Raw genomic sequence first — 14,496 nt, 5'->3', positions numbered from 1 at the left:
GATCTCTTTTTAAGTCTTAGAAAGGCCCTTGGGACTTGAGAAGCCACATCTTGCGGTCTCACTGATTCCAAGATAAGAACCTCTGAATGGTAGAAAAACAGATCCTAATGGCAGACGAAGTCTTTCCTCAATGCCCTGCAAATCCAGCACAAATAGGGCACTGGGTGACTAAATGGGCAGTGCTCAATCAGTAAACTCACTCAGGCAAGGTAGGGCACAGTCTGACTAGATAGAGAAATGTAGAGCACAACAGCCTTCGAAGGACACTTCCGACTAGCCCACCAAGCGCCACATATATAACTGACAAAATGGAAGGGGACAGAGAGAGATGGTTGAGGCAGAAGAAAATTTGCATCTCGCTCAAAGTGCATAACTTTGATATCCGCCGTCTTTTCTGTCAGCCTCAAATCAAACTGTGAGCAGTCTCACCAGCCAAACAGAATGGAAGGTGTAAGAGATTATGCAAACTGAAGGTGACAAGATATCCTAGACACGGACTGAATGCCTAGCTTAGAATTGGACACAAGTATAGGTTAGACCAGGTAGCTACTGTTCAAATACCTAGAGAAGCACAGACAAAAGGCAGCTGAGGTAGAAACTGCCCTAATACAGTGAACTTTTGGTTGGTTAGGTACAGATGCACCTTTCATGGTATAAACAAAGAATAAGCAATCAGAAAGTCATAATGGAGAAAGTACAGTTTTGTACCTACCATAAATGTAGATGTTCGAAGATCCACATTGCTGCAGTCCTTACATATGGGTAGTCCGCTGTCCTCGGTCGGCCCGAATACCAAAGTATTAGGCTGACGTCGGTCAAGGCGCTTAAAACTGACATCAGGACGTCAGGGTACAAAAGCGCATGACAGACGTCATTTCCTCAGTCTTTTCTTGCCCCAGATGTCAGAAGGCCCTAACAAGAAAGGCCAAAGCCAAAAACCAGCAAAACCTAACCAACCACCCGTGCACTAACCATATTTACAATATGTACAACACAAACCACACCACCACCTTCAACAACAGAGGGGAAGGAGGGAGGATAAATTGGACTGCAGCAATGTGGATCTTCGAACATCTACATTTATGGTAGGTACAAAACTGTACTATGTTCTTCATCTCACATTGCTGCAGTCCTTACATATGGGTAGAATCCCAAAGCAGAGGTAAGGGAGGATGGCAAAACTATAAAGCATTAGGAGCTGCCAACATGCCCTGTAAAATTGCAGTGGCAAATCCAGCCCTAGATTTAGAGTAAAGTGGAAGGTGGTAATGCTTAGAGAAAGTAAGCACTGAACTCCAAGTAGCTGCTTCCAAAATATCTTTAGTGGCCACCCCCCTTAAAAAAGCTGTAGAAGTGGCAGTAGCCCTAGTGGAATGAGGCCTAATCCCAGCTGGAATCTCCTTACCATGATGGGAATAACAGAAAGCAATACAAAAACCAATCCACTTCGAAATAGTTTGTTTTGAAACAGGTTTGCCCTGAGAACCCAAAGCAAAAGAAATAAACAACTGCTGAGACTGCCTGAACCCTTTGTTCTGCTCAAATAATATCGCAACTGTCTGTGTATATCCAAAGTGTGCAAAATCCTTTCCCCTTTATTTTGGGGGTTTGCATAAAAAGTAGGCAAATGAATAGTTTGGTTTAAAGCCACACTAGAAACCACTTTAGGCATAAAAGAAGGGTTAGTACGCAAAGACACCCTATCCTTGTAGAAAATTAAGAAAGGCTCAACTGCCATAAGGGCCTGTAATTCAGAAACCCTTCTCGCAGAGGTAATGGCCAACAAAAAAGCAGTCTTCCATGATAAATATTTCAACTCTGCCGATGCTGCAGGCTCAAAAGGTTGTAGAGTGAGTTTCTCCAACACAAAATTGAGATCCCAAGCAGGAGTAGGAGCTCTACGTGGGGGTCTTATATTCTTTGCCCCTCTAAGGAATTGCTTAAACAAAGGCTGAGAAAATAATGGTGGGTCACAGTCATAGTGAGCAGAAATTGCTGCAGCATGAACCTTTACAGAGGAGAAGGACAAACCTTTGTCCAATAACTCAGTAAGGTATTGAAGTGCAACACTTAGATTAGGTTTAGAAACATCAAAGTCCTTTGCTGTACTCCAAAATAAAAATCTCCTCCATTTATCTGCGTAAACTTTCCTTGTACTAGGCCTTCTGGCCTCCAAAATAACATTCAAAACTTGTTGTGGAAGCTGAGACCCTCCAGGGTTTAAAACAGAATATGCCAGGCTGTCAGATGTAGAGAATGAAGTTTGACATTGAGTAAATGACTGTTCTCCTGAGACAGCAGGTGAGGAATCGAAGGCAAAGGCCATGGAGGCTCATGTACCAGACTTCTCAATAATGGGTACCAGTGCTGTCGAGGCCAATCTGGAGATATTAAAATCATGTTTGGCTTGTCCTGTCTGACCTTCAGCAGTACCTTTGGGAGGAGAGGCAGAAGTGGAAAGGCATACACGTGAAGATTGCTCCAATTGAATGAGAGAGCATCCACTTTCCAAGCTGTGTGATGAAACCTTTTTGTGCAAAACTTTGGCAGCTGGTAATTTAGTGGAGAAGCGAACAGATCTATGTCTGGAGTTCCCCATAACACTGTCAATCTCTGAAATACATGAGGATCCAATTTCCACTCGTGGGGATCCATAATTTGTCTGCTCAACACATCTGCTAAGGAGTTCTGTGCTCCTGGCAGAAACCTTGCCTGGAGATTTAGCTGTAAACTGAGAGCAGTCTCCCACAAAATCATTGCTGGTCTGCATAGAGGATAAGAATGCGTTCCCCCTTGCTTGTTGATGTACCACATGACAGTTGTGTTGTCTGTTTGAATCAACACCTGCCCTGGAAGTAGTAAATCCTTGAAAGCTATCAATGCAAATTGGACTGCTAACATCTCCTTCAAGTTGATATGTAGATGTTGAAGTCTGGCAGGCCACGTGTCTTGTACCCATTTTCCATTTAGATGAGCTCCCCAAGCTTTGTCTGAGGCATCTGTCGTTAAAATCTGACTCGCCTCTGGCCGGGTCACAGAGAGTCCCTTGTTTAGGTGACATTCCTGAGCCCACCACAAAAATTCCTTTTGAATGCAAGGTATTATCTGAATGACAGTGTCCAAATCTTGGCAGTGCTGTGTCCATACATTCTTGAGATACCATTGTAGCTTCCTCATATGCAGTTTGGCATTGGGAAGTACCAGAATACAAGATGCCATGAACCCCAAGGCTTGAAGGACTGTCCTTGCAGTCAGCCTGGACTGACGAGACAACTGGTGGAAGTAAAGAGAAAGATTCTTTTGTTTGTCCGGGGTCAAAAAGGCCATCTGGGATGCTGTATTCAGTCTCACACCCAGAAAGCACATGTCCTGAGAGGGTACTAGACTGGACTTTATTTCGTTCACAGAATACCCCAGGCATCTTAACACTGCCATCACATACTGTAAATGATGAAGAAGTTCGTCCTTTTCTTGGGCCAGAATCAGGCAATCGTCCAAATAAGGATAGATCTGTATTCCTCTTAGCCTGAAGAAAGCTACCACTGGAGCCAGAACCTTCGTGAACACTCTGGGCGCAGTAGATAAGCCAAAGGACAATGCAGAGAACTGATAATGTGAAGTCCCAGCCCGAAAGCAGATACTTCCTGCAACTGGGCCTGATAGGAACATGAAGGTAAGCTTCCTTGAGATCCAGAGTCACCATCCAGTGATCTTTGCCCAGCAGAGGTAAAAGCTGTTGTAACGTCAACATTTTGAACTTGGGAATGTCCAGATAAGTGTTGAGGATAGATAAATCCAAAATTGGTCTCCACGTGTTTCCTTTCTTTGGTACTAGAAACAGGAGAGAATAAAATCCTAGGCCCACTTCTGGCAGAGGGACCGGTTGTATGGCCCCTATTTGAAGTAGTAGAGAAATTTGTTTGCGAGCCTCTAGTCTTTGCCGAGGAGGAACGTCCGGCATGCCTTTGAAAGGAGGCAAGGTATGGAAATAAAACTTGTAACCCTGGTGTATGATATCCAATACCCATTTGTCTTGGGTAATCAACATCCAATTTTCCTTGAAGAGTGCTAACCTTCCTCCCAAAGGTGCTGCCAGGCAAGAAGGATCTGGCAGCTGAAAAAATAGGTCATTGGGCCTGTTTACAAAAGGACTGGCCCCTGCCCTCACCCGAAGATTGTGCAGGTGAACTCCCTGTTCTAGGCCTGAAAGAACTCTGAGCTCTGCCCCTACCACGTCTAGATCTACCCCTAGACTGAGAATCATAAGAAGGATACGTCCACCCCTTAGCAGGCCAATTTCTGCTAAACTTCGGAGGCTGAACTTGCAAAAAATCTTTAACAGCCTGCATAGACTTAGCCTTGTCTTCCATTTTCTTCAAGACTGACTCCACAGGTGAACCAAACACCACATCAGACTGCAAAGGAGCATCCAAAATCCTTGTCTTAACATGGTCAGATAAATTCTGATCCTTCAGCCAGGCGTGCCTACGAAGAACTGAGCCAGTGGCAGCCACCCTAGACGAGGCCTGCACAGCATCAAAACCACACTGTAATGAATGCTTACCCACCTGTTCAGAGACATGCACCAAATCTTGTAATTCTTTACACTCAATGCCTTCCGCCAGAGCATCCACCTTAGACTTCAATTGAGAAAGAAGAAAGTTTTGATATTTCAACATATGAAACTGGCAATTCAAAGCCCTCATAGCTAAGGTAGAAGATGTATAGACCTTCTTTCCCCATCTATCCAAAGCTCTGGCTTCTTTATCTAGAGGAACCGGATTTTTTACAACAGAGGCCTTGACACCCTTAGGTCCCTGACTAATAGTTTCTGGGTCCGCCCTAGGACTCTTATAAAGATATTTATGAGCCTCAGGCACCCTGTAATACCTATCCGGTTTAACAGGAGCAGGAGGCAGAGAATCAGGATTAAGTGAAGCCTCTGCAAATACATCTTCCACAACATCCAGAACAGGGGGTATAGCCAAGGGCCTATGCTGGGGTAACAGCAAAAACTCCCTAAGCCTTTTCCTAGAATCAGAGAAGTCCTGACCTTCCCACTTAAAATGTTCCCTCATAGAATGAAGTGTCTCTGAAAAAGAAAAATCCTCTGGAGGAGAAGCAGAAGGAGTGGAATCATCTGCATCAGAATCAGAATAAGGAGAGTACTCCTGCAAGTCTTCAGCTGAAGACTCTGAAACATCCGAAGCCTGCTCAAAACTTCCCAACTCTGGCTCCACCCTAGGCCTTTTATCAGGAGGGGGCAAAGAACCTCTAATCAGAGTAATCAAATCTTCTGCCATTTTAAGCATGTGCTTCTTAGGCACAGACCCTGCTGAACTAGGAGTGACACCAACAGAAGCTAAAACTGGCCTGCCTCTGGGAGAAGCCTTGGAAACAGAAGGAGAAGGCCTAACCATCCTAGGAAGGGAGGGGATTACAGTAACTTGAGAAGCCCCTTCAGCCTGACCTGCCTCCTGAGAGACCACCTCCTGCAAAATCAAAGTCTCCCCCTGAGACTCCAGAGAAGTCTCCGTCGGAACCACCGGTTCCACTGAAGCCTCTAAAGAACTGGCGTCCGGAACGGACGACTCATCTTGCCTGGGTTTAACTGCTTTGTCTTTGCGCTTCTTCGCAGAAGCGGGCGCCGGAGAATCCGACGGCATATTATAATTGCACCGCTTCCCAAAGACCAGCCTAGCACAATCTAACCTTCGCTTAATAGTGCGTTTATTGAACCTAGCACAAAAGCGACACCCAACAATGTCGTGCTCAGGTCCCAAACAAGGAATACACAAAGAATGATAATCCCTATGCGGTATCTGTTTCCCACAAGAAATACAGTTATTCACTTTTTCTGACATCCGGTAAAACACTGAGGCAAGAAAAAACCAACATATTCCCCAACGGGGTACTTAGCCAACTTGGATTCGGTCTGAATCTCCGAATTCGAAAAATTTCAGAACGCCGAACGGCACTAGCAACGCTGCTTCTGCATCGGACCATGCGGCAAAAAAGACTGAGGAAATGACGTCGGTCATGTGCTTTTGTACCCTGACGTCCTGATGTCAGTTTTAAGCGCCTTGACCGACGTCAGCCTAATACTTTGGTATTCGGGCTGACCAAGGACAGCGGACTACCCATATGTAAGGACTGCAGCAATGTGAGATGAAGAACATCTTTTCATTATTCTCTACAGCTAAATTTGGGAAAAGTTAAACTGACTTCCTGAAAGGTTTCATTCTAACCAAACAATTTCACTAGCAATGGTTGTCTGAACAATGATGCATACACTTGCCCTTGTTACTGAATTCTGGAGAGAAAACTGGCAATTACATCAAATGGTTCGGAGTAGACAGAGGCAAACATAAGTGAAAACAAAGATGTCTTAAAAGAAACCGTCTTTGTGAAAGACAAGATAGGGTGTGATGCCAGATGAACCTTAATTTAAACTCTTCTTGAAGTAAATGCCATTAAGAAGATAGTTTTTCAAGATGCTTCAAAAGTCTACACCAGCAACTGGTTCGAAAGGAGCCTGTAACTCAGCTGCATTCAAAAGACTCAGAATACAAATCTCGAGCTCCTCCCTCTACCCATAATGCCTTACTCCAACCTCAGTTCCTCAGATTACTACCTACTGCCCACCAAGTTAAACAGGAAAGGCAGGAGAGAAAATTGAGGCTCAAACCTGGAACATGAGTGTTCCCATGTCATCCAAAGATCCTTGGAGTGACAAGGCTGGGAGACAGCTGGGAGGGAAGGTGAGCAAGAATAAAAATGGACAATATAGACACCAAAGTTAAGTAAAGTACATTACTTCTAAATCTGATGTCCTGTTCATTCTTCCTCAATTTGGTCAGAGTCTCTAGCTACGCAATTCTAGGGAGGCCCTCAAGGAAGGATATATGCTGGAGCATTGTCAAACCAAAGGAAGCCCTGCTTCCTGGAGACCATGTCCAATTTGTAATGTATAACAAAGGTACAAATCTTTGACCAAGTGGCTGCAGCAAAGGTATCAATTGAAATTCTAGACAAAAAGGTAGATGAGGTAGCCATAGATCTAGTAAAGGGCACTCAAGGAGGAAGAGGCAAATTCAAATCTTTTTTGAAAATAAATCAAATACAATCAGTAATCCACTTAGCCAGATTAACTTTGGAAAATGCTTGACCTAAGCAATTAAGGGAAAAGGATACAAACATCTGATCAGACCTCTTGTACTGTTTTGCTCTGTTAAAACACAAACAGTTGTCTATGAACATCAAGAAAGTGCAATATATACTAATTTTTAGTGTGGAAGTTGGAAGTGTCTGCTAGCTGACGTTTAACAGTAAAAAAAAAAAAAAAAAAAAAAAAAAAAGCTCATCCTTTAAAAAGAGTAGAAAGAAGGGCAGCAGAAATGAGGGCTGAGAAAGGGTCAATATTCTCTGCGGAAGCCCATATAGGGAATATTTTCCATTTGCTTCTGTAGATTTTCTTGGTTGATGCCTTCTGAGAGGCCAAGATGTCATGAACAGAAGACAGCCCTGGACCCATCTTACTATCACAGGAATTGGAGAAATTATGGGGGTCAACTTGTGGGAGTGGAGACTTGAGATGCTGAACTTCTGATGGGTGATACAAGAGATCTCTATTATGTTCCAGTATCTATGGGGGATATCTGAGGTGAGAACAGAGGAAGGGAACTATACCACTCAAGGCCAAAAGGGGGCAAATGAGGATGACTGAGCTCTTCAGCCCGCTTGCTTTCTGTAGAAACTTTGGGATCAGTGGAAAGAGGGGGTAGACGGAGGAGGACCCAAGAGCCAATCTTTAAATCAGAGCATCCCTCAGTGACTACACCCCAGACGGGGGATAAGAGCAAACTACTTGCTGCACTTGAGGGGGGATAGGTAGAGAGATCACAGCAAGGCTGGCCCCAAAGGCTGAAAATCATGCTCGTTACTGAGGGACCACTCATGAAAAATCAGAATGGACATGCTGAGTCTGCCAGCATCCTTGTTATCCCCAGTATGTGCACAGCAATTAAAAAGCGTTCTGAACAGATCGTCCATTCCCAGACCCTCATGGCCTCTGCACAAGTGGTAGGAATAGGTTTCTCCTTTAATGTAGCATACTACCGACATCTTTGTGAACTGCAATAGTCCTTAAGAAGAGATCATCCTGAAAGGCTTGCAGCATTAAGACTACTCATCTCCAGGACACTGACATGCAGCTTGGTCTCCAAGGAGGACCACATGCCTTGGACTATCTTTCCCTTGAAACACCCCCCCCCCACCTCAGTTGGGAAGAGTCAGTGGTCACTGTTGCTATTGGGGGAGGGAGAGAGAAAGGCCTGCTCAAAAAACAGGCTGTGACCGTACACGTCACTGAAAGAGGTTTACAAATCTGAGTTTGATGGGAATAGAGGCTGGTAAAGAATAGACCACTGTACCACCAAGGTACATTGGAGAATTTGCATGAAGGATCTTGCTAGAGGGACTAGAATAATGGCAGCTGACATTGACCAGAGAGCTTGTAACATCAGTTTTGCTGAAGGGGATGGAGGATACATTAAGTCCTTCAACTGATTTCTAAGAGATCTGATGCAGTGAAGAATTAGTGAAGCCACTTGTGTCATAGGATCCAGTTGAGTTCATATAAATTCTAAAGTCTGTACAGGAATCAGGTCTGATTTGGCCAGATTTATCATGATGCCTAGGGATTAGGAGATCTAAAGCAAGTAATCCCTGACTCAGAAGTTGATGCCTGGTTAGGGTGGCGAGGAGCCAATCATAGAGATAGGAAAACACCTGGAATTCTTTGATTCTCAGGTGAGCTGCCACAACTGCCATGCAATTGGCATACACATGGGGTGCTGTGGTTAGCCTTAAAGGCAGTGCTCTGAATTGGTAATGACTGGCCCCCAGTCTAAAGTGGAGGCATCTCCTGGACTGCATGTCTATTTTGCTATGATAGTACACGTTCTTGAGATCTATAGAGCACATCCAGTTCTCCATGTGCAGAAGATGTAAGATGGACTGAACCATAACCATTCAGAACTTTGTCTTCATTACACACAGATTCAGATAGCTTAGATCCACAACTGGTCTCAAGTCCCCCATTTTCTTTGGCACTGAAAAGTACCAGGAGCAAATTCTGAATCCTATTTGCTCAGTTGGGACCTCCTGGATGACTTTTTGTAGCAGTCAAATTCTAGAGCTGCATATTCACTCTGACTTGGTGAAGTATAGATGAGTTTCTTCCTTCTAACAGGAGGTGGAAGGGAAAAGGGAATGTAGTAACCTCTGGATATTATGCAGCGCACTTAAGCATTGTTTGGAAGATTTGTCCAGGCATCTAGGTGCAATGAAAAGTGACCGACTGCCTCGAGATGGACAGTTAGGCAGCGTTTCAAAAGCACTGATGGGGCCTATCGGAGTCGCCTGAAAACCTGGTTCCGCAGACCCCCGCTCTACCTCTGGGGCAATGTCTACCACCGAAACCTCTTCTGCCTCTGGAGGAAGTAACCCTGTGCAGGTCTTCAAAAAGGTCCGTGAGATTTCCAGAATCACATTTTCTTCCCACCTCACTGGTTTCTAGAGAGCACTCGTTAAGGAGTATAAAACAATCCTTTCTGCTTGGGTAAGAGTATCTTTCATAGACAGCTCAAATAATGATGAGCCAAAGGAAGCATTAAGAAAGGATACACTGAAGGGTTCCGCAAAATCGCATAGCCTCATCCAGTCACATCTTCTAATGGTTATGCCTGAACCAGCTGCCTGTGAGGTACCCTCTGCCGTAAGAGAGATTAACCTCTGATGAATTAGCAACAGAGAGTAGCCAGTTGAGGAGACCATCTTGAGGTCCTCCGCCGACATGGGCTCAGCGAGAAAGTTTGAAAGCTCCTTGATCAAATCTCTCTGCAAGTGGGTAGTGTGCCAGGTAGTAACAACCTCAGTGCAAACGTGGCTGAGGCTTAGATCTGCCTTCCAAATCTGTTCATCTCTCTGGGCTCCCTGCATGGTGGATGGGACAGAGGAGCTCAGCTCCTCCTTAGTGGCTGCCGCCACAATGGCATCAGCAGGGACATCCTTACTCCAGTGGGTTCTGTCTGGTGGGAGGATTAGAAATTTATCCAGGCATTCGGGGATGAACTCAAGCCTGTCTGGCTCCTTCCATGCCCAGCAGGAAACTAGGTCAAAAAAGCAAAGCCGCCAGAGGGTCACCCAAGATGCAGAAGGGCTTGCCCCGAAGTCCTCCAGAAACAGACTCCTCAGGAGAAGGTTGTAAAGACCAGCCACCCTTTTGTTTAAGGATTTCATTTCCAGGATGCCTCCAAAGGAGATACCAGGTGATGATTCTATCGAAATTGGTGCTTCTTTGGTGAGATACTCCATCGAGGAGTCCATGTGCCTCCATCTTGCACATCATCTTCTAGGGTACCTCCTCCGTAAGGTTTTTAGGGGAGGTGTCTGAAGAATGGGAACAACCTTCTGGGGAATGAAGAAAGCTATCTATCCAAAGAAAAAAAAGTTTAATTTTTTTTTTTTTTAACAAATTGAATAAAGACAGTGGACAGAGAAGAGCAGAAGGCAGCCAGAAGGAAAAAACTCTTAACTTCAGCAAAATACAACAGAGAAGGGAGGAAGAGAAAATTAATACAACCAGGATTCAAAAATTTAGAGAAACAGTAAAAAAAAAATGCAACAGGATTCTCATGCTCTAGATTCAGTCTTGTAATGGTGGCAAATAAGATCTTTGGAACTGGGGTTGGAGTAGGGTATTACAGGTAGAGGTAGGAGCTTGAGATTCAGATCTTAAATCTTATAAATGCAGCCCAGTCGGATCTGTAACCCATCAGTGAGGAAGAATGAAAAGGACATCAGATGCCATTTCTTCCAAAATTTTGTTAAGCTCAATAATCAGCTTTCAGCAGGGAATATTACTTGTACACAGGGACTGTAATTTGATTTGCAACAATGAAGATTTATCAAAGTCTAGAAAGGAGGAGGATACAGCTTTTAAATTTATGAAAATATCTGGTATGGAAGATTTTAATTCAGTACCAAGAATGACAGAATTTAGATATTACTGGGCAGTCAAATTAATACAATTCTGTGCACTGACTAGAGTGTCTGTGGTATTACATTGGGATGAAACAGCTAGGCTTGAAAGAACCTCTGGGTTGATAGCCAAGTAACCTCCTATGATAGTACTTTGAGGTACAGTAACTGGGGTAGACTCAAATTATATTTCATTGGAAAATAAGCATTTCAGAGCTTTGACAACTATTTCAGATCATGTGCCAATAAAATAAAAATGCAGGGTAATTAAGTAAAACGGAGACACTGGTGCTTTCCCCACCTACCTGTTAAAGGCAAATTTAAGGAATAGGTAGTAGACTTATTATGGAGTTAATAGGAAAGATGGAAAGCACTTCAAGTTAATACCTAGTCAGTGGGATAAAAGGAAACGAGTTTAAAATAAGGAGAGAGAGAGAAAAATGGTTAAGAATTAAAAAAATAGAGGGGTTTACAAAGGCTAAATTAGCAGAATATGGGGACTGAGGAACTTTATGCATACTACCTGCCTTTTTATTGACAGATGGCTGACTCACGAAAACTGCAGGCAGTTAGATACACATCCTAAGGCCCATCACAGGCAGAATGAGTATAGGCTCAGAAAATCCTACTGTAACAATTTATAGTGTTTGTGAGGAACTGAGAAACCTCTGTCCTACTGAAAAACTAAGGCACATCATTGCAACAGTTTCAGAGAAACCACCTCAAAAGAATCAGAAGCTGAATTCTCCTCAGAGAGAAACAGAAATCTGCGGGGAACCCCTTCCTCCAAATCCCTCTGCATTTCCCAATTCAGATTCAGAATCCTAAATCTCTTCAGGAAAAGAGGAATCCCTCTTTTTAACCAAAAACTATTTCACAAAAAAGATGAAAAGCCTGAATTAAACCCGGAGCCTGTCCTGGTATACCACTCCTATCAAAAGAAATTTGAGGCGGAATAGATATACTTTTTTTGCTTCTTTTTGACAGGGAAAATGGGCAGTCATTGCTTCTCCTAGGATAGGCACAGCATTTGGGGCAGTCACTGCTTCTCCTAGGATAGGCTCAGCATTCTGAAAAAGGGAAACTTACCCTGTTCCCCCTCTCAGGATCTACAAAAAGTGGCTTTCTTGCCTACTGAGGGGACTCAATATTTCCTGAGCACATGGCTACCTCCCCACTCCATACTGGGTATAGGTGCTACACCAGATATCTGGTTTAAAAAAATGAATCCCTTGCATTATGTACATAAACGGAGATATGGGCAGAATATGCTGGGTCTTTTGTTCAGATTAGTCCTGCATTTACACATTCAAGTACTACTACAAATCCTACACAAGTCGCAACCCGTACAACATAAGCAAGCTCACCTTCTGGCGTTACTCCTCCAGGGGGTCCTCTCTGTCTCCCACGCCCAACAAGTTCACTTTCTGCATGTGTAACCGTTTGACGTGGCCCAGGCATCTGTGGAGTTGGCTGCGCAGTCTGCAGTTTTTATAATATGGCACATATAAACAAAACATTTAAAAACAGCACTAATGATGGGACAACCTGACAGTAACACAAATTAAGATACTTAAACATTTGAAGTCTATTAAACTACTACACAGTACAATTACATAATCTAATGAGAACAAAACTTGCATACTTACTGTAGATAAAAGTAAAAATTGCATTCAGTAACCAAAAGGATTTTAACTACAGGCATTCGGATCACTTGGCTGATAACTTTCTCAAGCTGCAAAACACTTGCCCTTTTTTTAATAAATGCACCACACATCCATCTCTCTCTCTGCCGTTCATAAGTAAATACGAAAACTGAAGGACAGAACTGGAGACTACAGGATGTTAACAGAATCAGACTTATTAAAAAATAAACATTATTGCTAAACGCATTGCTTTTTTGTAGAGACCAACCTCAATAACCACAACAAATGGCACAAACTTCCTGGGAGGCCATGGTGAGAAAAGCACAATCAGAATTGCAGACCTAAAGACATTCTGTACCATGAAGCAGTTTCCAGCTTGTAACTGCCTCACACTATTCAGAGAACACCAGAGAGATGAAGGGAAATCTGGCATCACAAAAAGGCAACCACTACTGTAGAACAGTAACCTTTCAGAGTTATAAGGAAAGGTTCTGCAATACTCCATGTTAAAACACAACATAACAGGCTAATGATGTAGAAACCATGTGCGGTAACCTTCATGCCCAACAAACTTTCAGACAGAGGTATATCATTTCCCGAATAACTTGATTCATTCACATAAAAGCTGAAATACCTGTGGACATGCAAAAAAATGGGTGCAATATCCACTGGTGTCCAGCAGCACACTAGAGAAGCTTTTGCTGTATAATACAAGTCCCATGCAGTAGCTTCAATTCTTGCTTTCAAAGTAAAGAATGTGGGCAGATACAGCCCTCTGCTAATGTACAGTGCACTGAGGGAGCAGCATAAAGTTAATCAATGTACGTGAACATAATGGATCCTTACTGCCTAACATGGACACGTACTATGGTCATACATCTGGGGAAAATTCCCAAGCAGTAAATGTGAAAAATAGTTCAGAACACATCTGGCTCCAGCCCTGAAGTATACAAGCTTTTCTTACTCTTCATAAATTTAGAAGTGAAGTCAAGCATTCTGGAGTTCTGAACAAACCATCTAGTGTCAGTCTTCTCCTTTGCCACAATGCCTACATACCAAGCCACATTATCCAGGCAGCCATGACAGATCATATCAGCACCCCCAACAATAAGTTTACCACCTTAATCCCCACCGCTTATGGAGACATAAAACACTTGTACCACTGCAAAGGTTACCTACAGACACTCAAGTCAGTGTACACGTATACCAAAAGCAGCAACTGCCACTAGCTTAGAAGGGTACACCCACATCTCCTACCTCCCCAGTTTAACAAGCTTCCTTATTCAGTAGGACCCTGACAGAGGAAACGTGCAGCAAGAAGGACAAAATCCACCCCCCCCCCCCAAGAAGGGCACTCCCATTTTCCCTACCAGCTCTCAGTCCAAGCAAACAACCAAACTCTGGTATCGGGATTTTCTTTGGGATAAATGTTAATGCTTTCATGATCCTGATGCCCTGGCTTTCTTCAGCACCAAAATGAAAATGGATCACAAGCCTTTATCTAGTGGGATGCCTTCAATCTCAGTTTTCCTTGAGAAGCACCTTTATTCCACCCTCTAGCATCAACAAACAATCTTCCCCACCAATTTATTTTATCATCACACAAGTGACTTAAGTCACCACAATGCTCAACAGCTAAATGGAGCCATTCAATTCTTCCAGAAGGAAGAGCCCTACAGCACAACCTGCCCAGGGGTGAAGGTCAGTCACAGAGTGTGGTGCAGTTTTGTTTGAAACCTTACCATACACACTGCAGATTTATTTAGTACTTTTGCGGGCATGCAAGGAACACAGCACAAGCTCTAGG

At 43.6% G+C, this 14,496-nt stretch overlaps 1 protein-coding gene across 1 annotated transcript in view; it reads right to left on the bottom strand.

Annotated features, from left to right (window-relative positions):
• Positions 1-14,496, bottom strand: part of LOC122800343 (piwi-like protein 1) — a 785,589-nt gene that overhangs the window by 670,999 nt on the left and 100,094 nt on the right. Inside the window, exon 2 of the mRNA XM_044069792.1 lies at positions 12,411-12,525. Within this exon, the coding sequence (XP_043925727.1) occupies positions 12,411-12,525 (115 nt within the window). The remainder of the gene's footprint in view (positions 1-12,410; positions 12,526-14,496) is intronic.

The sequence above is a fragment of the Protopterus annectens genome, chromosome 4.part0, assembly GCF_019279795.1.
Source record: "Protopterus annectens isolate FY-2018-M chromosome 4.part0, PAN1.0, whole genome shotgun sequence".
Lineage (NCBI taxonomy): Eukaryota > Metazoa > Chordata > Ceratodontiformes > Protopteridae > Protopterus > Protopterus annectens.
The sequence above is the reverse complement of the archived record's forward strand: the minus strand, read 5'-3'. Positions and strand labels throughout refer to the sequence as shown.